This window comes from Pholcus phalangioides, unplaced genomic scaffold (genome assembly GCF_987345545.1).
Source record: "Pholcus phalangioides strain wild (caught in Gottingen) unplaced genomic scaffold, Ppha-v1.0 ptg000027l_1, whole genome shotgun sequence".
NCBI classification, from domain to species: domain Eukaryota; kingdom Metazoa; phylum Arthropoda; class Arachnida; order Araneae; family Pholcidae; genus Pholcus; species Pholcus phalangioides.
The window spans coordinates 4,484,986-4,507,293 of record NW_028301617.1 but is presented as its reverse complement, the minus strand read 5'-3'; the positions used below and the strand labels follow the sequence as shown (position 1 = coordinate 4,507,293).

General features: G+C 39.6%; 1 protein-coding gene across 2 annotated transcripts in view; it reads right to left on the bottom strand.

The window, feature by feature from the left end:
• Positions 1-22,308, bottom strand: part of LOC149068220 (cell adhesion molecule Dscam1-like) — a 147,840-nt gene that overhangs the window by 110,747 nt on the left and 14,785 nt on the right. For both annotated transcript variants that reach the window (XM_089251598.1, XM_089251599.1), the window contains exon 2: positions 10,042-10,329. In XM_089251598.1, coding sequence (XP_089107724.1) covers positions 10,042-10,329 — 288 coding nt within the window. The remainder of the gene's footprint in view (positions 1-10,041; positions 10,330-22,308) is intronic.

The window sequence follows — 22,308 nt, the reverse complement described above, 5'->3', positions numbered from 1 at the left end:
AAGAAAGAAGAAAAAAAAGAGAAATAACTAATTTCTATAGAAACAGAGAAGTTGGGAGAAAGAAAGGAAAAGAAGGTGAAAAGAACTTTTCTCATAGATATCGCCAAGAAACACATGAAACGATGAGTGGCCAACCGTTATCATTTTTAATAACTTTCGTTTCTTTAATAATTGCATTCTCCCGCTAATTTTTTCTATGTGTTTCTAGGTGAGATTAATGTATGAGTTTTTTCATAATTTTTTGAGGACGACACCTTGGAACCCTTTCTTTGTAAGCCAACCTCTCCGGGTTGAGGGCAGTGGTGGAGGTAGAGAATTTTATCATCTTTACGGTAAGTGACCGGGGTATGTACGGTCAGCAAAGAAAAGCATTATTTTCTTTGATGATGGACTTCGCATTGTATGCTGGGCCAGATTTTTGCCGCGGCAAGTAGGATGCCGTAATTGTGAAAGAATTCAAATGCAAATAAAAGTACAAAATCAGAGGCAACGACAGGCAAATCACTCGACAAGGTGGCTGGGGGAAAAAATAATGAAAAGGTCAAATTCAAAATCATGACCTTCCAAACATTTTTTTCCTTCAGCCGAACGAACCGGCTACTACTAAACCAGACATGCACCTTGTCCATATTCCTCTGCGGAACTTCTAACGAGTTGCTGCATGTTGGAATGTGTGTGTGTGTGTGTGTGTGTACGTATAGTGGACCTTCCGTGAAGTTTGTTTCTGTGTAATGCTTGTTATGCGTAGTGCTGCCATCTGCAATCACTTTTTTTTAAACTACGAGTTTTTCCCCCAAACTCGTAGTGAGTGAAGTGTAATGAATGAATAATTGTAACGTTGTAGGCGTGTTGCTGTCCGCGACGAGACCGGCTCACATTCGCACCTCGAAGTTGGTCGAACGAACCAGTTACCATACGGTCGTGCGGGCATCGTGCTGGACTCGCGTCGTAAAGATCCAGATTCGAACCCCACTGACGGGCATAGTGGTGGTCAGCTGAAGTTGGTTTCCTGTGATTTTTCCAACGTTAAGACTCGAATGCTAGCTGACCTCTTATTCGAGAGATCATCAATTTAAAATAAAGTCTACCCGCGGAGAAAACAATGAGTTATTATTACATTCATTAAACTATTACATTCAAAAATTTCATCCATGATTCAACAGGGAAAATAGTCTGCCGAATTTGCATCCGGATCCCTTAGAGAGGTCTCAGAACTTCTTTGAAGCACATAACAGAAAAAACCTTTGCATTAGGTTTGCGGGTGAAGTGTCTTGGTGCCGGCTTTGCCCACGGCCTCCCAACGTCAAAGTCTGCCCGAGTGGCATGGTGGTAAGATGCTCGTCTACCATCGTGAAGGTTGTTGTCAGGGTCCCGGGTTCGACCTAAGGGAGGATATAGATAAGATATTTTCCCTAACGAACTCGAGGCGACCACCGATAGACAGCGCCTTCACTTCCAACCCATCTCACTAATGGCAGTAAATTGCAATATAGCGATATGGCCAGAGTTGGTGTTTGGTGAAGTAGACAAGTGATTTTTTTTTTCGTTTGGCATTTAACTCATCTTATTACAGATTTCGTCTTTAACCCATTAAGCGGCAATGACGAGATGTCTCACCTCTTATAAAAGCCTTTTCGAATGTTTTTAACAACTGGCTGTTGCGAAGATGAATTTTTGGAAAAAGAGAAAATTCAACTAGCTTTGCAGGGAATCGAACCCACGTCCTTTCACTTTCCGGGTGAACGCATTAGACTACAAAGGCAACGAATCTTTCAATCTTTCTTTGGAGCTCGTGTGCACGGTCGGACCTAACTCAGGCCAAAGCTCACAATTGCTGACGCTGCCACCAGCTGCCACAGCGGAGAATGACATCATCCTCGGATAAGTCACCATCTGGTGGCATTGTCAACAATGGTGAGCTTTGTGGCCTGAGTTAGGTCCGACCGTCCACGTAGACTCGTTCAGTGCACACGAGCTGCGAGGAAAGATTGAGATATTCGTTACCTCTGTAGTCTAGTGCAGTGGTCCTGGGATACTTTGGGGGGGGGCCATGGAAGAAAAATAAGTGGACGGGGGACCCATGAAAGTTGGTTTAAAGGGCCTCAGAGAACTGTAAAGAAATAGATTCGGCTGCAAAGAAATCAGGCTTTTAAGTGAAATATGGAGGGGGGAAAAATGTATGGCTATCTTCAGAATCTGGTGGAATTGCCCAAAGAACCAGAGATCCCCTTTAAGCACGGGCCCCATCCGGGCATGACCCCGGGATCTTCATGTGCATACATGATTCTCCAGAGCTTACATGATGAGATCTAGTACTGATCTCGTACGGGACCGTACACGGACGGTGTTCAGTGCACACGAGCTCCAATGAAAGATCGAGAGATTCGTTGCCTTTTTAGTCTAGTGCGTTCACCCGGAAAGTGAAAGGACGCGGGTTCGATTCCCCGCAAAAAGGCAGTTGAATTTGCTTTTTCTTTCCGAAAATTCATCTTCGAAACAGCCAGTTGTTAAAAACCCTCGTATGGTAGCGGAGAGTGACGTCATCCTTGCATAAAAGCCTTTTATTTCAGCATTGAGAGGCCTAGATATTTTAGAGTAAAGTTGATTTCTCAAAGGAAAAACATTTCCCTGTGCCCCTTGGTTAGCATCTGCTGAAAATCCGGGAAAGCCTACTTCATTAAAAAAAGATACAGCATTTTCAAGGGAGGTTTAGTGATTTCTAATTGCTGCTTGAAGAGTTAAACAAACATACGAACAAGCAGTTTATAGATACAAGTTGATACACTGCCAGTCACGGACTTAATACGAATACAAATATATAGCGCCACAACAGGCAAAATGCCCAACGAAGTGGCTGAGAAGAACACGTTCCTGTGTTCCGAGCACGGAGATCGAGCGCAGCGAAAAGTTGCGACTCCGTGTCGAAAAGCGACCAATATCTGTTGCACGTCTTGTGCATCGAAATTATTGCCGCCAAATATCGCCAAGTCCAATCTAAGATACAGTCAGGCCAATGAAATATTTTTGTTTTCAACGTTGAAAGTTCGTTAGTCGGGGTGTGACTGAACCTGCATATGGTCAACTATGAGGAGTTTCCACAATTCTAATTCAGCTAAATCCAAGAGGGACTGTTGTTCCAGAATGCATGACAGATGTAATAATGCCCGAGAGATTCACCGGCGTTTATGTGCACAAAGGAAATAGTTCAGTTTATAGAAAATAGTTTTAATGGAGAGAGGAGTTGTGGTGGGGGGGGGGGCTCTGTTTGAGTATCAGATGAGCTCACCTAACGCGCCGTAGGGTAAGCGGTAGCTTGTTAGCGCGAAGCTCTCCAAATTGGATGTTCATTCATGGACAACATGAAGTTGGTTTCCGTTCGTGGCAGGGTAACGACGCAATCCCCCTTCGGGAACCGTGAGCGGCCTGTCGATGCGGCTGAATTTAAACTAGTGTTGTGGTGTATTGGTTGCTTCGGGTGTAGTTTTAGAGGCTCCCTAATTTACAGGAGGAGTTCTTCTAATTTGGATATGGATACAGGGAGGTTGTGTTATTGACTTGATCTTGATAGATCTGGATGCCGAATCCCGCTTAGTCTCTGCGGTTCCGTAGTCTTTGTTCCTCCCAACTGTAATTTTCCCTCGTGTTTATACGCGGCGTCCGGAAAATAACTGTGCACACACCTTACGGAGGAACAAAAAGGCTGTAAAAAAATAGCACGTCCTCTCCTCCCAATGGATGAGGCTAACAGAGTTCAAGCCTGACTCGTTGGATTGTGTAAGTTTCGAGTTACAAACATGATGAATATGAACTTTGGGGACTTTCACCAGAGGGCAGCACTTGCAGTTGAGCTTTCAAGGGGGGTTTTTAAGATGGCTTTCAGGAAAAAAGTTATTTAGCAATAAAATTCTGGAAAAAAAATTGTATGTGAAGATGAATATGCCGTGAATCATCTTGGTTGAAAAAATTCAACAAAGTGGAATTATTTCTTCACCAAAAAATAAATAAGATTGAAAATTTGAATAAAAAGTAAAGATTTGCTGACGTTCATGTTTTTAATGTATTTTTTGGGGAATCAAAAATACAAAAACATCTTGAAAATTCCAAGAAATGAATTCTCGGGTTTGAAAGGAATAGGTGCTCCCCCCACCCCCTTGGGAAAACCCCAACAACCGGGGGGGGGGTTGCTGCGAAAGATTCCAGGTTTATATTCCAGTACCCGAATGGCGCAGTGCTAAGATGCTCGTCTACCACCGTGGATGTTGCCGTTAGGTCCACGACGGGTTCGATCCTGGAGAAGGACGTAGAAACAAGTAGGTTCCATACCGAACCTTAGATGACCACTGATAGATGGCACCTTCATTTCCAACCAAACTCGATCGGTAGTAAATTGACTTGATACGACCGGACTTGTGTGTGGTAAAGTAGTATAGTTAGCTTTATATTCCAGCTACTTGATATGGAGGTAGGCACGAAGAGTAGACTAGGCAATAGAAATTAAATATTTCTGAATAATTACATTCACTCAAAATTTGGAATATAGATGGCACACTTCTCACACATGCATACTAGATACAGGATATGAGGTGTAACTCACAGGAGGTAAAACGGTATTAAATGGCTTGCACTGGCGGTAGACAGGGGGTTATGTTCAGTTAGAAAAAGCAGAGACATCTATCGATTAGTAACTAATCATCCGGGAATTTGGAGTATTGTTCAGAAGTTGTTTTAGGCTTTAGTATTTTGTTGATTCATTAAAAAAAAAGTGTAGTTGTTTTCCGGGCTGTTATTTCCCTGTACCCAAAACCTAAATTGCCGGGAACACACCACCTCGCAGCTTCTTATGATTATACCGAAGTGCCCGCAGGCCGCAAAGCAGAATGCTTTACATTGTTCTGACACAACAAGCCCTCAGCTCTGACTGGAAAATGCTCTGCAATAAAAATTTCTTTACACACAGTGTGGGTGTTTCATATACTTTTCTTAAAATTCTTCCAGATTGTTCTGTAACAGCACTGATTGTTCTGCATATTATGCTTTGCCCCCCGCCCACCTCCACAGTTACGGGCGCGTCCGAAAATAAAGGGTCTCCCAATTTTCTTTTAAACAGCAGTTAGTTAGTTAGCAATATAGTAGGGGAAAGAGTAGTAGAGATGACTGCATACCGAAGATAATTGGAAAGGAAAGTCGCATTCCTCTGTGGGGAAATCGAACCACCAACCTCGCATTTTCCGGGCGAGTGTTCCACCATTAAACTACAGAGGACAGACGTTTTCTTTCCTAAGAACACTGTGTTTCTTTGTGCTGAACGGGACAATATCCTAATTCAGCAGCAGCTCGTGACGAAATTAGCCTCCAGATGGCGAGAACATAGAACGAAACTATGAACACCTCTCCGCTAATTATACGAAGTACAGATGACCGGAGATAACAAGCGAAGGTAATTGGAAATTAAAGTCACGCGCCCGGAAAGTGAGAGGTTGGCGGTTCGATTCCCCCACAGAGGAATTATCTTCGCTTGGTATCCAGTCATCTGAACTTCGTATAATTAGCGGAAAGGTTCATCGTTTCGTTCTATGCTCTCTCTCCATCTGGAGGCTAATTTCGTTACGAACTGCTGCTGCTGAGTTAGGAGTCTGTCTATTGCGCAGTCCCGTTCAGCCCAAAGGAACACGGTGTTCTTAGGAAAGAAAACGTCTGTCCTCTGTAGTTTAATGGTGGAACACGCGTCCCGGAAAGCGCGAGGTTGGTGGTTCGATTTCCCCACAGAAAAATGTTACCTTTCTTTCTTTCCAATTATCTTCGCTTGCAGTGTCATCTGTACTTCGTATAAATAGCGGAGAGGTTCATCGTTTCGTTCCAGACCCCTCCTCTAGAATCAAACAGTGACCGAGAACTACGGGGTTCTGTATAACCCCGCTCTCCCCCTATAATTGGTTCATAATTTAACAATCCTCCGACAATGAATTGGCAAAGAAATCGACAATCTTGTACGGCATCCAGCAACAAATGGCGGAGAAAGTACGTGTATAGTATCACTCACCGTTCCTCTTTTCAGACAGTGGATGGCGCCACATCCGGGAAAAAAAAAAAAAGAGAAACAACACTTCCATCTTCGTTGTGAAGAGAGTCTACATTCCATTTATAATACTTCTTTCACTCTTCCCCCATGATTTTCGACTCAAAAATCTCATCTAAGACAAAACGATCCCGGTGCCATCTTGTTTTGGTTTTTTTTCCCCACCTTGAGATCGTTCCCACACACACACAAATCCCTTTTCCCAATTCCCAAAGTACATCAAACAAGATGATCCAGAGCAAACTGCAGTAATTCTAAAGAAATGGCAACAGACGCGACACACACACACAGAGACAATTAACATTCAATAATTAATTAGGAACCTAATTGGACGTGTCTCGAATCGTTTTCAATCCCTATTCGGTAAACATTGTTCGGAAAATTATCGAATTTAAGTGAATTTTCTCCTCTTAAATGTTTTGCGCGAACGAATGTGTGCTTTCTCTCTCTCTCTCTATCTATCTATCTATCTCTTGTGCATGTGTAATGAGATCTCGAGGTATGTTGGAGAGACAATGTACACAAATTCACTCATGAGAGAGAGAGATAAGGAAGCCCTAAAGGGCTCGAAATTATTTTGAATTAGGAATAATTAATGTTTATTAAGTGGGGGGAGAAGAGAACGGCGGCGTCGCTCTGAGGAATGAGTGATTAAACGCCTTTCACACGGTGTGTGTTTGTTTTCAATTTCAATTCCAGTTTATTTGCACGAGGAATTCAGCCTCGAGATAATACTTCCGGATCGTAAATGAAATCGTCGTAAAAAGATAACGTTAAACACGAACGACGTTTTCTTCTTTTTGAATGGGGTGACGATATGACCCGTTTTTACGGGACATCTGTATTTGATCTGTACTTACGGAGTTTGTAGACGAAAATATTTTTCTAAATACTGTATATGATAATGGTTACGACTAGGAAGATATCTTACTGCGTAGCAGCGGTTTCCCTCATTGGAGTGCGTGCACCCCCTAGGGGTCCACGGCCCTTGTAGAATTATGAAAAATAATTAATGCACTAAGGTGAAAAATAAATGAATATTATAAATATACATGTTACGGTAAATGTGATAAATCCGGTTATTATGCATAATCGCCGAGCATTTTTGGTAAGTTTGATAAATTTACCTAAAATATATATCACTTTTAGCACTCAAGCATCGCGTCGTTGGTGAACATTGTAAATCGTACTGCATGATATATTATACAAGACACGTTAAACACATACGACGTTTTCTTTTCTTTTTTTGAATGGGGTGACGATGTGACCCGTTTTTACGGGGCATCTGTATTTATGGAGCTTGTAGACGAAGATAACTTTCATAAATTATTAAATATACATAATTAAATATACGTATGATAATGGCTACGAGACTGAATGAATGAACGCCAGGGACTCTGCCACCGGACTTATCCCGTTGACGAGATCTTTTCCAGCCCAGCTTCGTGGCAGAGTCTGGAACAAAGTTAATACAGTCAATATTAATACAGTCGAATCCCGTTATAACGAACTCCAAGAGACCGTAGAAATCACTTCGTTATAAAGGAATTCCAGGTTGTTTACAAATGATCCTATGTAAACTTATCCGGGGAGATTAGAAAAGCGTTCGTTAGAACGAGAATTTCGCTATAACGGTATTCGTTAAAACGGGATTCCACTGTATCGCACTTGGAAACATGGAATTTTTCCCCTTTTTTTTGGCATCAAGGGAAGCAGGACAACAACTTTCTAATTGGAAGTTAGAGCACGGGGGGGGGGGCGTATAAAAATTTAGATTTTTTTATTTTATTTTGTTACGCACTGTATTTTCACTCTCGAAACTGATACAGGGTAATTTTAGAACGCCTGTTGAGCATTTTTGAACTGGAATCATACCTCTGCGGTGGACGGCTGATGAGATAAAGGCCGTGCTAGCACTTACAGGACACCCTGTATATATAAATTAACTTTAAAAAAGGTTTTAATTAAATCAACGTGCAAAAGCACCGCTGCAACGTTAGTAGACTGCAGCAGTGATATTGTTATGATTTGACAAAAATCGCACTTGTGAATAGCAGACACCAAGAATCCATGGCTAACTTGGTCGTGAAAGTATTTGGGAACCGCTGCTGTGTATTATTATACAGCAGTGGCCATGGCCCTGACATCAGTCAAACCGGGCCGTGAGTGATTTTCAGTTGCGTATGTATCCCATTTATTTTACATTATTCACGTGTGTGGCCAGGCCTTCCAGTCACAAAAAGAAATCAACCAGGCCGCGGGCTTCGTAAGATTAAGAAACACTGGTAGCCTATACAGGGTGGTTATGAAATAACTTTGCAGATATACCGTAGTTTCCCATCGGTTTTTTTTTTTGTCCATCGCCCCTTTTCAAAAGTTTTTTTTCCGTCATTGCCCCCCAACGCAGTCTAAGCCATAAGATCCTATGTTATACCCGTAGCTTCTACCGCCCCCTGGAACATTCTATCGCCCCCAGGGGGACGTTGAGAATCACTGAGATATACGAACCCATGGAGGCCGCAAAAAATCATCGAATGAGAAAAGAAACAAGCATCTATAGCTTTCAAGGTTGTGGTTACAGCAACAAAATTTCAAAAAACTGAAGTGACGTTTGCGCATTAGCAAAAGTCGTTTGCGTTATTTGCATCATCGGTGCAGTAAAAAAAAAACTTGAATGGCATTAGAACGGTACCAGTAGCATGACAAACCCCGGCGCAAGACGAAGAAACACGTGGAAACAACCAATGCGGATCACGTTACTACCGCAGAAAGTCCCCGCACCGAAGGGTTAGAACACCAACCCCTTCGTGAGACCTTTTTTTTCACGCCGGCTTTTATGCTGCCACAGGAACCGTTCCAACTCCATTTATGTTTTTCCATTGCGCCAATTCACTTGGCAATCTATAAAAGTGAGTGTTGCCATTTAAATTTTTCGAAATTTTTTTTTGGTTTAACCGTAATATAACTGCGCTTTTTATTTCTATTTTCAGTCTTGAACGCATACTTTGGAACACCTATATCTGGAATTCCATTCACATTCGTCTATTTTTGCGGCCGCTAGAGGACTCTGGAAGGTGACGATCGAAGAATTGATTCTTTGGTCATCTTGGCTATGAATTGACAATTAGAGGATTGTATCTCGAGTTGGTGATTTGATCCGTTTGGAGCTGAAGTGACTATTTGATGTATATCAAAATGAGCAAATGGTTTGGTCTCCTTGGCATGAGTTGCTGATTTGGGCATCGTGGCCATGATGTGACAATTATTAGTGAATCGTATCACGAGTTGATTATTTGGGCTTCGTGTCCATAAGGTGATAATTACAGGATTGTATTCTGAGCTGAAGATTTGGTTTTCTTGGTCGTGAGATGACACTCAAAGAATTGCATCACGAGTTTCTTATTTGATCTCTTTGGCCATGAGGTGATCATCGATGAATATCCTCATGAGTTGATGATTTTATCTCCTTGGCATGAGTTGGCAATTAGTATATTGCACCTTTAGTTGATGATTTGGGGCTTCGTGGCCCTGAGGTGACAATTAGTGGATTGTATCACGAGTTGATGATTTGGGGCTTCGTGGCCCTGAGGTGACAATTAGTGGATTGTATCACGAGTTGATGATTCGATATCTTCCGCCATGAAAGGATCATTTAATGGATATAGTTACGAGTTTGGTCTCCGTTTGGTTTACTTATAAATTTGGTCTCCTTGACCCTGAGCTGAAAACTAGTGGATTGCACAATGAGTTGATTTTACATATGAGGTTTGGCAGGTATGAATCGCGAATTGATAATATGATCTTGGTCCCCCGAGGAGATAATTATCGAATAGCATTGTGAGTTCATTATTTAATCTCCTTGGCCATGAAGTGACAATTGGCATATTTTATCACGAGTCAATTATTTGGTCTCCTTGACCACGAATTGATAAAACAAATGTACATAACACAGGCATTAGTCTTACCTTCAACCAGCAGTTGTCCAGCAGCACTGTCTGACCCAGCGGAGTTAGTGACGGTACAGGTGTAATTGCCGACGTTCTCGGCCCTGATGTGCTCTATCAGGTACACTGAAGAGCGTTGGTCATAGGACGTCACCTTGCCGAACTCCTCGCCCTTGATCTGCCTGCCGTTGAAATACCACAAGAAATCGACGGGAGGACTGCCCCGCCGCAAAGTGCATATTATGTCTGCTCTCTCGCCCAGGCGCAAATCTGGCGGAATCATCAATGGCTTCTGAACGACGGGACTCTCTGGAATAGAAAAAAAAAACGATTTGCGTGAGAATCTCGCTTGACAGAAGTGAAACTTGCATGTAAGATTTGCTACTCTTATTTTATTCTGTCCATCTCGAGTTTTTGAGTTGTGAATCAAAACAGGATTTCGACGTCACCGATCAGATCAAATTAATTGATAGGCCCCCGTGTCAAATATGGGTCCCCGAAATTATTGAAAATTTTCACTATACTTCTGAAGTTCTGCATAAATTCGCACATTTTCATCAATTCTAAAGCCATTTCCCCTATTGATTTCCGATTATTTTATAAATTATACATAATTATACATAAATAAATATATACAATTATAATTAATTGTATATAAATTATATATATACATACACAATAAATAATTTGTTTTATGTTTATAGATGATAATAAATTAATTTGGTCATTGATATTGGAGAATGTACTAAAATTCCAAATTCATGGAAAAATGAAAAAAATTTGGTGTTTATTACTTTCAACCCCAGTCAAAATTTTCATTAGTTCTTAAGTTAATTTCAAGTTAATTTCTTAAATTAATTTATTATTACTTTTTTCAGAAATTAGTTTATTATTAGTTTATTTCTGAAATTAATTTCAAATTTTCATTAATTTTTTTTTTCCTTTGTTCATATTTTGTGTGGCCTCACTGTTTTGCCGAGATCGTCTAGAACAGTGGTTTCTAAACTCCCGGGCCGCGAGTGATTCGCAGTTTTTCCCTATTAATTTTTCGTTAGTTGTGTGTATGACCTGGCCTTTCATTTACGCAGAAGGGGTCCGCGGGCTCCCAAAGGTTGAGAACCACTGCTCTATATAGTTTTTCTCAACCGCCGGGCCGTGAAAGGTTCAACGTTTCATTTTTACCCATTTATTTCACATTAGTCGCGTGCATGACCGGTCGTTGCACTCGCATAAAGGAAATTAGCCGGGCCAAGCTCTCAAAGGTTGAGAACCACTGGCTAGAACCTTCACACCAACGAAACTTCATTTTTCTGCAAACCGTACATGACCAGAGTTTCATAGGCATTCCCCTTCCCCCCAACCACCACCAACGCAACGTAATTCCGTCTTCGGAACCGGTTTTTGAGTGTGAGGAAAGGTTACGGCGTTTCCGTTTCTCCGTTTCACTTTCTGTCATTGAGGGAAAGGAAATGTGTCACGTCGTTTCCGTTTCACTTTTTGTGACTTGCATTTTATAATTCGCACCCTCCCTAAAGAAGTTTCACTTCAAAAAATAAACAAAGAGAGGAAACGTTATTTGCGAGAATAATTCTTCGCAAATTTTCAATAAAAACATGCAAATTCACTTTGGTAAAGAAAAACATTGTGCTTTATCAGTGCGTTTCTGCGAGTCCCTCTCTCTCTTGGGTGCAGTTAATGGACTTTTGAGTGACTGGATCTTCAATCGATTGCCAATTTTTTGTCCCTTTTGTATTCACAGCCACCATTATCATCCTACTGTTTATTGCCTTTTTTTTTTTGTCCGAGTCGTTTCTGCCATCGAAGTTACGGAACAGCCTGCGCTGAGATGATAAGCCATTTTTATGTTTAAAAATGCCTGCAGGAGTTACGGAAAGAGATACATGAATGCTTTCTTTTTTATTCTTGGTGGAACGGAAAAGTTGCATTCACGTTTCTTAAAAATCGTTTCCGTTCTCGGGGAAGTGTTGAATGGAAAGTTTATGTATACACACACACACGCACGCATAAAATACAGTATTTAGTGTGGATGATTTGGTATGGATTGGGTTATTTTACGAGACTCGCGTATTTTATAACTTGGAGAGGTGAAAGGAATACTTTTATATAGTCATATTCATTTTTTACACAATTTATAAATTATGCCTCGTATCTTCATCTCTGATTCTTGTAAAGTTTAATAATTAGAGTAATTTTCATCCCAAAATACCCGGGAAAAACGGGACATTTTTGAAATGGATAGTCTGAAAGAATATAATCATGGGAAAATACGATAATGTCCCGTGTAAGAATCATGTTAATTAGGAGCATGTCTGAGCCCCAAACATCTTAAAAATCTTTTTCCCCCATCATTAGGTATCAAAAAAAATAAAAAACACCAATAAAACGACGATGAATATGTCGTTATATCGAAATTCGTGGCATCTCCATCAGCGTTATAAGCAAGATTCATTAACATTATTCTCTACGAGAATCAGTCCAGACCAACAATTACGTTGACGTTTTAACCGAGTTTTACTGTACAATGTTAGCTTTTAACCAATCAATGTAATTCTTAGCCTAATAACACTATTCTACAAGGTTTTTTCCTAACATGGGAAAACTTAGCTGTTCTTAATTCATTTTTTGGGTGCTGATTCCAGATCTGACGTTAGGAAATGGCCTTTACGTCTAGTTATTTTTGTTGTAGGGTATTTAATTCTGAATATCTTTAAAAATTTATATATTTAGGCATGAAATGATACTATAAATAGTATTATTTTTTTCCCATTTAGAACTTTAGGAATGGCAACACTGATTTTATGTCTCTAATTGCAACCGGATTCTCCGATTTTTTATTTATTTATGTAAAAATACAAACTACAGGCAAAAGCCCAGTTACAGTTTGCATATATGAACACAAGATAAAGATAGAAAACATATGTATGCATAAAATAAGGTGAAAATGTAAAAATATACATCATCATTATTACGGCATCTTAGAAAGCGGTACAATGGAGAATTTCTCAAAACATTAGAACGTTATGGAGAAATATAAAAAAAAGATTACGGTATCTCTAAGAGGTTGATTCGTGGACAATAAGAAGTAATGAGGTTAAGAATATCAGTTGCATCAATACCAAAGTGAAGAATTCTTACAAAAAAAATCTAGTCGATCGTTGATCATTCTTGTCGCACCACGGTCATTTTCTGCACAAGAGGGTTAATTAGACCCTGGGACCTACAATTTATTGCCGATTCCGAACGGCAGGCTTGTTTTTTCTATTCTCATCTAGAGGTTGGTGCGCTAACCCTTCGATGGGGGACTCCCTGCGGTAGCAATTTTTTCTGCGGTCATATAAAAAATCTAGTAACTGCCCTGAGACGGCGAATTTCAAGTGAATCATAACTGAACGATTAGCGAAATATTTCGTTTGATAAGTAATTGATTACATGACTGATGTTTCTTAAAATACTCATAGCGTAAAAACCTGTTTGGAACACGTTCAAACGTTCAATTTTAACTGTACTAAATAAGCGATGCGGATTCCAAATGATGCTTTAGTATTCCAAAACAGATCGAACATAGGAATTGAAAAGTAACAAGATAGTTTCAACATTGTGAAAAAAGCTTATTATTTCGAATTAGAAAACCAAGTTTTTTCTGGATGCCTTAGACGCAATATGTTGGTTAAACGAAAAATAACTGAAAAAAAAAAATGTTATTCTCTCTGCAATTGTAGCTTTTGAATTTCTGAGATCCGTAAAGTTCTGGAACAATTTCTTGTCATTGCAGAAATGATCAGTTGCTGCTGCATCAACCGCAAATTCCACGATGTCGATCGATAATGCACCAGCTAGAAACGAAGTTGTACTTGAACCAGTAGCACGATTCGATTCTTGAGGTTCTCCGGCTTGCCGAGGCCTTGAATTCACTCTCTCGTCTTGACTTCGCATCCTTCTGCCGTTTTCCAGAATGTTGTAGACTGTTGTCTTATGAAATGTCCCGGTTTGTGACCACACTCAAAACAGGTTAATCTTGATTTTCGATTTTCCATCGGGAAGGCCGTCTGCTGAGAGTCACTCGGAATATCTTGATTTCCACGATGTTGAAGACGGTCGTACTAAGATATCAATGCTTTTTACGTACGTATTAGGATGTGAAGTCTTTATCTGATAGTTGATACACTTGTATTACGACGTTGTAATATTTTTCTGGCAAGTTGGATAATATCTGGTACGCGATTTCGTCATCTGCTACAATCTTGCCCGCTGATTCCAATTCTTTAGCGGCTCTGAAAAAGGCGACCTAGGAAAACAGACGTTGTTTTCGTCAGATTTCAGGCGACAGTTCATAAATTCAGTTCTTAGTGTGGCAATTCTAGCACGGGTCGCTGGTGCAAAAGCACCACACAAAGTGTCCCAGGCATCTTTGGCTGTTGTGGCTTCAATCACCAAGTTCTATAAATAATCGTCGATGAGGAGGCATATCGTTGACAATGCTTTGGAGTCCCGTTTTCTTCACACTTTGAGTTCTTTCTCATTTTTTTGAGGAGGCTTGAGCTCGTATCCATCCACAAGGCTAAACACATCATAGTTCACGAGAAGCATTTCATGTTGAACTTCCATTCCTTGAAGTTATCACGATTTAATCCCCGAAATTTGAACACACTCATTTCTTCCACCGACGCCATTCACTTTCCAAGGTCAACTCTGCTTCCGAAAGTAAACGATTTTCTAAAAACTCGAGTTTTCACTTTTACAATTTAAGTATCGATTGCTTTAGAACTTCCGAACCACGAAAAAAAAAAAAAAAACCACGCTCTGCTACCATTTGTTGAGGATTAAACAGAAATCACATCTGCTCAGATCAGAACACACTAGACCGTGAATTAGAAACCATCAGAGCGATTGCTAAAGACAGAGGGTTCAACACCAAAATCGTTGACGCAATTAGTATAAAACTCATGAAACCTACAAGAAGAACTTTACTTTGGAAAATATCATAGAGAGACCACTTAGTGTAGTTGTACCATACGATCCAATAGTCTCACTTTGCATATTTCCACCGAAGTCGCTCGTACCAGCGCTACCTATCGGATGTTTTGAGTTATTTTTTTCCTGTCAAAAAATTCCCGTCACCTAGCGATGCTAACCCTTCAAACCGCTTTTAATTTAGGTTATTTTTCCGGTTTTTATTCATTTTTAAAGTTTCTACGGACTTTTTTTGCCAAACCCTGAAGTATCTCCTAAAAAAAAAATAACGCACAGGTCTATTCTCCGCGTTTTATGTCTTCTGGCACGACCTTTCACTCAAAAGCCAGTTTTATTTAATTTTGATCAACTAACTCTCTCTATATATAAAGTTAGATGTGTCTTATTCCCTTATGGGAAATCCGGCACACAAAAAAAAGAAAATAACAGCAAAGAGGGGGGAGAGAGAGAGAGAGAATTACAAGAGGCCACCACCTATTGCAACAAGAGAGAAAGAAGTAAGTGCCTTCCGCCATTTCCAGGGGCCTCGCAAAAAAAGAAGAAAGACGTTGACATCCAACTCCCCAGCGGTTGGGGGAGGGGGAGGGGAATATGTGTCTACAGCCTGCTGGAGGTGGGGCATGTAACCCACCAATGGGAGAGAGAAGGAAACAACTCTAAGGCGGATTTTATTTCTCGAAAATCCCGGGATCTTTCCCTATTTCTTCTTCTTCTTCTTTTTTTATTCCCATTTGCTGCAGCTCCTACTAAGCTTTTACAAGTTCGAGGTGAATGGCTGGAAGCAGAAGGGATAATGGTAGATAACATCCATCGTTATTTCTTCATAGATATTGGATGCCTTTTACAGATTGGAAAAACGAGATTCTTCTCTTACTTCTTTTCTCGAAAGAACTTGTATTAAAGTGTGTAGTCTTTTCCTTGAAATAGTTGTAGTAGTTCCTTATTTTCTCTCTCTCTTCCTTTTTTTTTTAATGGAGGGAGAATTCGATTGGAGTCTTCGGAAGGAACAACAACAAGAGAAAGGATTCTATTTTTGTCTGGTGGAATCAAGGATTTGTTCTTTCGGAGGGAAAAAAAACTTTTTTTTTTTCACCCAAACTGAAAATAATATAGTTTGAAATGATGAATTTGATTTTTACGAGCATTTTTCTTGCACATTTTCTTTTGTGCAACTTTCTTGCAAGGAACCTCGTTTATCCGAACATCAGTTTTCTGAACAACTCGGTCAACCGAACACCTTTTCAACCTGACTCATTTTCAGTTTTCTATATTCAATGATGCTCAACAGTTGGTATTTTCTTGGAACTTGAATCCTCTTGTCTCCCAACTCGATAGCTTCCTCCTATTGTACAATAATCCGCTTCCAAACAATTGTACATACTATACTTGTGAGCTATAGATGTAAGTAGGGGTGGATCCTGGTACAGTTTATGTAGTTATAATCGATTGACAAACAAACAAACGCGTGAATAGGGGCAGATTTAGCTGCCATTTTTTTCTTATTCCTCTGAGGAATTCATCTTAATCCTATCATCATCAACCATTTTCAATCCACTGCTGGATGAAGATCTCCTCTATATTTTTCTTTTTTAGAGGGTTTTTTTTTTTTTTTTTGCCTTAATCCTCCACGCTGGTCAGTGCGGGTTGGAGGGAGCCCATCCGCGTCCGTTCGCTATGGCTACTTACGGGCTGCAGCACGAGAAGGTGCGAATTGGACCTTAAGCCTCTACTCCTAGTCGATACCTTCAAGTCCTCATAATGAAATAATTAGGTATTCTCCTAGTTGACAAGTAAAGACTATTCAGCAGCCTCTTAATCCTATGGGTGTGCCTTAATGAGAGGGAGACGTGAGTCTTTTCGACAACAAAAGAGCTCTTATCACGGTTTTTCTGGGAGGATTATAAGCTGCTGCTGAAGTTAAACTTTTTCCTTTGCGTTATCGTTTCTAAATTGATTTTCCGAACACCCTTCGGTCCCGATGTGTTCGGATAATCGAGGTTCTACTGCATATGATTGTTTGGAGTATGTAGTTCCTATTTTTATTGTCAGATGGCACTGATGTTTTGACATTTGAAGTTTATTTAACGCAAAACCCATCACAGTTAACATAGATACAAACGCATATTACATTCTAAATATTTCACCCAAGAAATCACACGACTCAACACCAGCGGGGTTGGGGGCGCTGTATGCAATATTGTTAAACGATTGAGACATGAAGACATCGGTTTCAAATGTTTTTAATCGTTTCTAAAACGAAACTGTTTGTGGGGGTTATGGAAAATCGCAATGGCTACATGGCTTATGGCTGGAGGATGCGATACACAGACATGTCCGTAACATTCCTCCTGCTATGCTAAGAGCTACTGTTGAGGACGCAGTAATGCGATTTAACTTGCTTTCAGAAAATGGTGGACGCCACATTGACCATGCTTTGTAACACGTTTTAGAAACGATTAAAAACATTTTAAATCGGTGTCTTCATGTCTTATTTCGTTTAACAATATTGCATACAGTGCCATTCCTCGCTGGTGGTGAGATTTTGAACTTTTTTTTTTTTTTTTTTTGCGGAAAATTGAATCCCTGACCTCCTGTAAACTATTTGATAACATTTTGTCCACTAGTTTTCCTTTTATGATCATTTCAAAGTGGAACTTCAATTATAAAGACCCTGCACTTGGAAACAGACCAGCTTTTGACATTTAATCAAGTTATAATCACGAAATACAGTATAACACACATGCGCACAAAAAGAAAAAATATATATATACACACATAATTGGTTTCTGTTTTTTACTCAGCAGATCAGGTTGATATATTTAATTAGTAATCGTTTAAATTCTTCATTACATTTTCCGGGTTTTGTTTCGCGATTTTAATTGTTATATTCTTTAGGTGCAATGTGTATAAATTGTTTTTGTATATTACGATTTTATAACCGTAATATACAAAACCTCTAGTGATAAGTCTAGATAGATCTATCTCTAGGAGGTGCTGGTCAGGTACGACTGACTCGACCCGATACAAACGAACATCTGCCCCGAGAGGCGGGGCAAATAACATAGATAATAATTTTGTAAACGGTGCCATCTAGTAGCGATACAGAGAAAAAGAATATAATATGAAGTACTACAGCTACATACACAAACATCCGGTTACAATGCATAATCGCCAAACATTTCGGTAAATTTCCTCTAAATTTATCACTTTTACCAGTGATTATGCGTAGCACCCAAGCGTCGTTGGTAAATTTCATAAATTTCTCCAAATTATTCACTTTTACCGGTGATTATGCATAACACCCAGAAGTCAAGTCATTGGTAAACATGATAAATCGTGTTATATGATATACTATTCATGATCATTCATAGATATATTGTATCATTATATCGGGGTACGGTGGTAAAAAATTTTTTATCATTATATAGGGGGTATGACTATTTTCACCACACATACAAGAGTCTAGTAACTTGACGCATTTGAATGTTTTTTTCATACTTAATGATCTCACCAATTACACTAGGTTATTATGCATAATCACAGATAAGGTCGATGAATTTCAAGTATTTACCAAGTTTATCAAAAATGCTTCGACATTATGCATAATCTCCGGTGAAAGAGATAACTTTTCCAGCATTTATCAAACTTACCAACAACGCCTGGTTATTATGCATGTGCTCGCCGGTGTTAGAGTGATAAATTTACCAAGCTTACCAAGACGATTGGTGAGTATGTATAACAACCAATTTATCACATTTATCGTAACAGATAAAGCACGTGATATCGTTTATGGTAAAATTTTGGGCCAGACCATCATTGTGTGAACATTTCTCTTCCTATTGTACGCAGTTTTACAAACAAAAAAAAGAAATCAGTAATTGTGCGGAAACTGTAATAACGTAATGTAACGCGAGAAACGCGAGATTACTTACCCGGAGAAAAATTTCGTTTTCTTTTTAATATATTCAAAAGGATGAAGCGCATCAACGTGATACAAAACGAAAAATTACGGGACGCACACACACGTTTATTCTTCATTTTACATACAAATTTATTCTTAATGTATCCTCTTCGAAAGTTCCAAGTCACGCGAAGGCTTCTTATTATGCGCATATTCGGAAAAATGTGTATATATACGTTCTCTCGATTACGTCGAAATATGTTAATACCAATTTTTTTATTGATGCGTGAAGCAAAAGTTTTCGATCAGGCGGAAAATATACATAATTTACATATTTTCCCCCTAAACTATAATCGATGCGAGAAACTATGTAGGTTCGATGAAGCTGCATCGTTCTTGCATGGAGTTGATAAAAGATTAGCTGCCACCAGATCATATGACTATTACTCAAAATAAATTATGCAGTCAATTTTCAGCGCCATCTATTGGAAATATATTGAATTACAGGGGCCAAATTGCCTAGAATATCGCAACCAGCAGTGTTCGTGAAGAGATAGATAACGCACGATCATCTACAGGGCCGTCTTATCGCGTTAGCATGTTCCAACACTGCTCGGAAGGAAGGGTTGAGGGGTTCATGTCCTTTGACGCAAGAATAGATAGCTTCTCACCGCTAATGACATTAACTGTTGCGGTCCCTAGTTAGTTGCTTAGCCTGGAAAATTTTCCAGGACACAGCTATGGAGGAAAGGCAGGTAACGTGCCCCCACGAGTGGGAATAGCATTCATCCTTTAACCACTCGTTCAACATTACAGGGTGGGGGGGGGGGGGGTAACTGAGCTGTATGCCACCGCTACCGAATATATATGCAACGTGTGCCAGAACTATCTGCCGCTAAAATGCAATATGAGAGGGATGATGGAACAGTCGAGACAAAACATTTTCGCGAAGTAATGTAGGATCGCAATCCACTTATTCAGGGGGTATACGTGCCTCACCCCCACTTCAGAAGACACCAAAATAAGTTATAACCTTGCTCCTTGCATGGAGAGAGACTGGGAAACTTCCTACACAGTGTGACAGAGGATTCTTCCGCAAAATCACAAGTGATTACGAAGGAGGGGGGATCGTTTCTTTCCCCCCCCCCCCGTGTAATGGTTTTATGTCACGTGGAGGGGTCATTCCAAGGGCTACTTCAGAACCTTTTTTGGCGCCAGTGGCCTATATTGCATATTGACATGCGCTAAATAAAAATGCCATTTACGAACCTAGGCTCCATTTGGTGTGTACTTGAAGTGTACTATCATGCCGCTCCTTTTTGTGGAAGAGTTATGGTACACACTATATGGTAACTGGTTGCATAACTTATCCGAATGTTCTCTGAAGCTCTGGGGCCCTGGTTGTTCCAGAGTAGTTTTGGCTCTTGTCTGGTCCATTCCACATTCTAGGCTCTGGTCCATTTCAAATGACTTTAAACAATGCGTAAGGCTTATGCTTTGTATTATGCTAAGATATTGCTTTTAATTTTATTTTATTGTTAAAGCCAGGGGGCTTTCAAATTATAATCACAATTCTTTTCAGCCAAGTATATGGAAAACTAGCAAAATCACTTGGCTATTGGAATAACCGAGTCAGGAGCGCATTGTTAAGGAACCACGTAACCCTAAAATGAACATCCCAAAAGTGATTGGTGAAGACCACAAACCATTGTTGCAGGACAGATTTTTGCCCAGCTCTGGCGAACTTGTGAATACCCCATTGTCTAATATGGGCCCTTTTTAGTGTATATGAACAATTGGAGAAGTTCAGCCTAAAGGTGTAGATTTTTATAGACAACATACGCGCACACACACACATAAAGAAAATTATTTTATATATGTTAATGCAAAATCCCGAAATTGGAGAGTTCGTGAATTGCCCAATTTCATTGTAAATTAACACGCCAATGCCCGGTTTTCGGGCTTTGGCCAGCCAGTTCGCGAAGTGACCGAAGATCCTAAGCAAACCTAGTAATTAAATTATAATTGGGTGGAAAATTATTCGATTGTTGTAATTGATATTATGGTAATATCCATATTTGGATTTGCAAATAGAAACTGTACCTTCATACTTAGGTTCTTTATACCTCATCGAGGAAAATGCGGGAAATTGCTGTTCTGAATACGGGATATAATTAATTTGCAGCCCAATAAGGCAATTTATGACAAATTTGCTAATCACTACAAAAAGGGGGTGAAATAAAAGGTTGCTACAAATCGCAGTAAACAAAACTTTGACGGAAAAACCTTCAAATGATCCGATTACTGTAAAATACGGGAAGTCACCAGTTGTCTTTAAAAACATTGCCATAAGTCAGCAAAATCCCCAATTGTAGTTGAAATTGCTGAAAAAATTGAGGAAAACCAGTTTAACTTGACAATGTGGGATGAACATTTGCATTTACACCCAAAATGATCATAAGTTATAAAAACGTTGTTAATGAACAATTTCAGTAACATTGTAAATTTAAGTAAACATCATAAAAAACGGGACAAATGTATGTAAAAATAAATTCAGAACCACTAAAAATACATAAATATCCCGTAATACGGGACGCAAGTGGTCCGTCCAATTGTTTTAGACGTTTACTGGTCCTTGGGTTCAGAAAGGTTGAGACACCAATACAGATACTATATATAGCCATGTATCACACGTTGGCGACGGAAACAAATGGATCTGGCGCCTACCAGACCGTCTCATATCAGCACATTGATCTTTGGCCAGGAGTCTCCAGCCACTTCGGGCTCTGGCAGTAACATATACAGTAGAACCTCTCGATAACGGTGGTTATGTATAATCACCAATCGTCTCGGTAAAGGAAGTTTGAATTTCATTACATTTATATATGTATCACTTTTACCGGCGATTATGCATAATTCCCAAATAAAGTTGGGAAGTCTGATAAATATGGAAAAATTAATATACAGTCGAATCCCGTTATAACGAACTCCAAGAGACCGGAGAAATCACTTCGTTAAGACGAAATTTCGTAACGTAAATTTATCTGGGGAACTGGAAAAGTGTTCGTTTAAACGAGATTTTCGCTATAACGGTATTCGTTAAAACGGGATTTGACTGTATAACCTTTCTTCTATTTTTAAACTAATTATTTTTACCAGTACATGATACTTGCTCTACACGTATTTTGTAATAAAAATCGAATTAAAATAAGAGTGAAGAAGATTAAAACATTCATCAATTAACACATTATCAGTCTTAAAATGCCGGATTTCTTCACACGATACAAACAAAACCAACATTACCATTCGAATTCACCATCATTTACCACAGTTGTATTCAGTAAATCAAGTAATCAATTGATGATTTATACAGCCGAATCCCGTTTTAACGATTA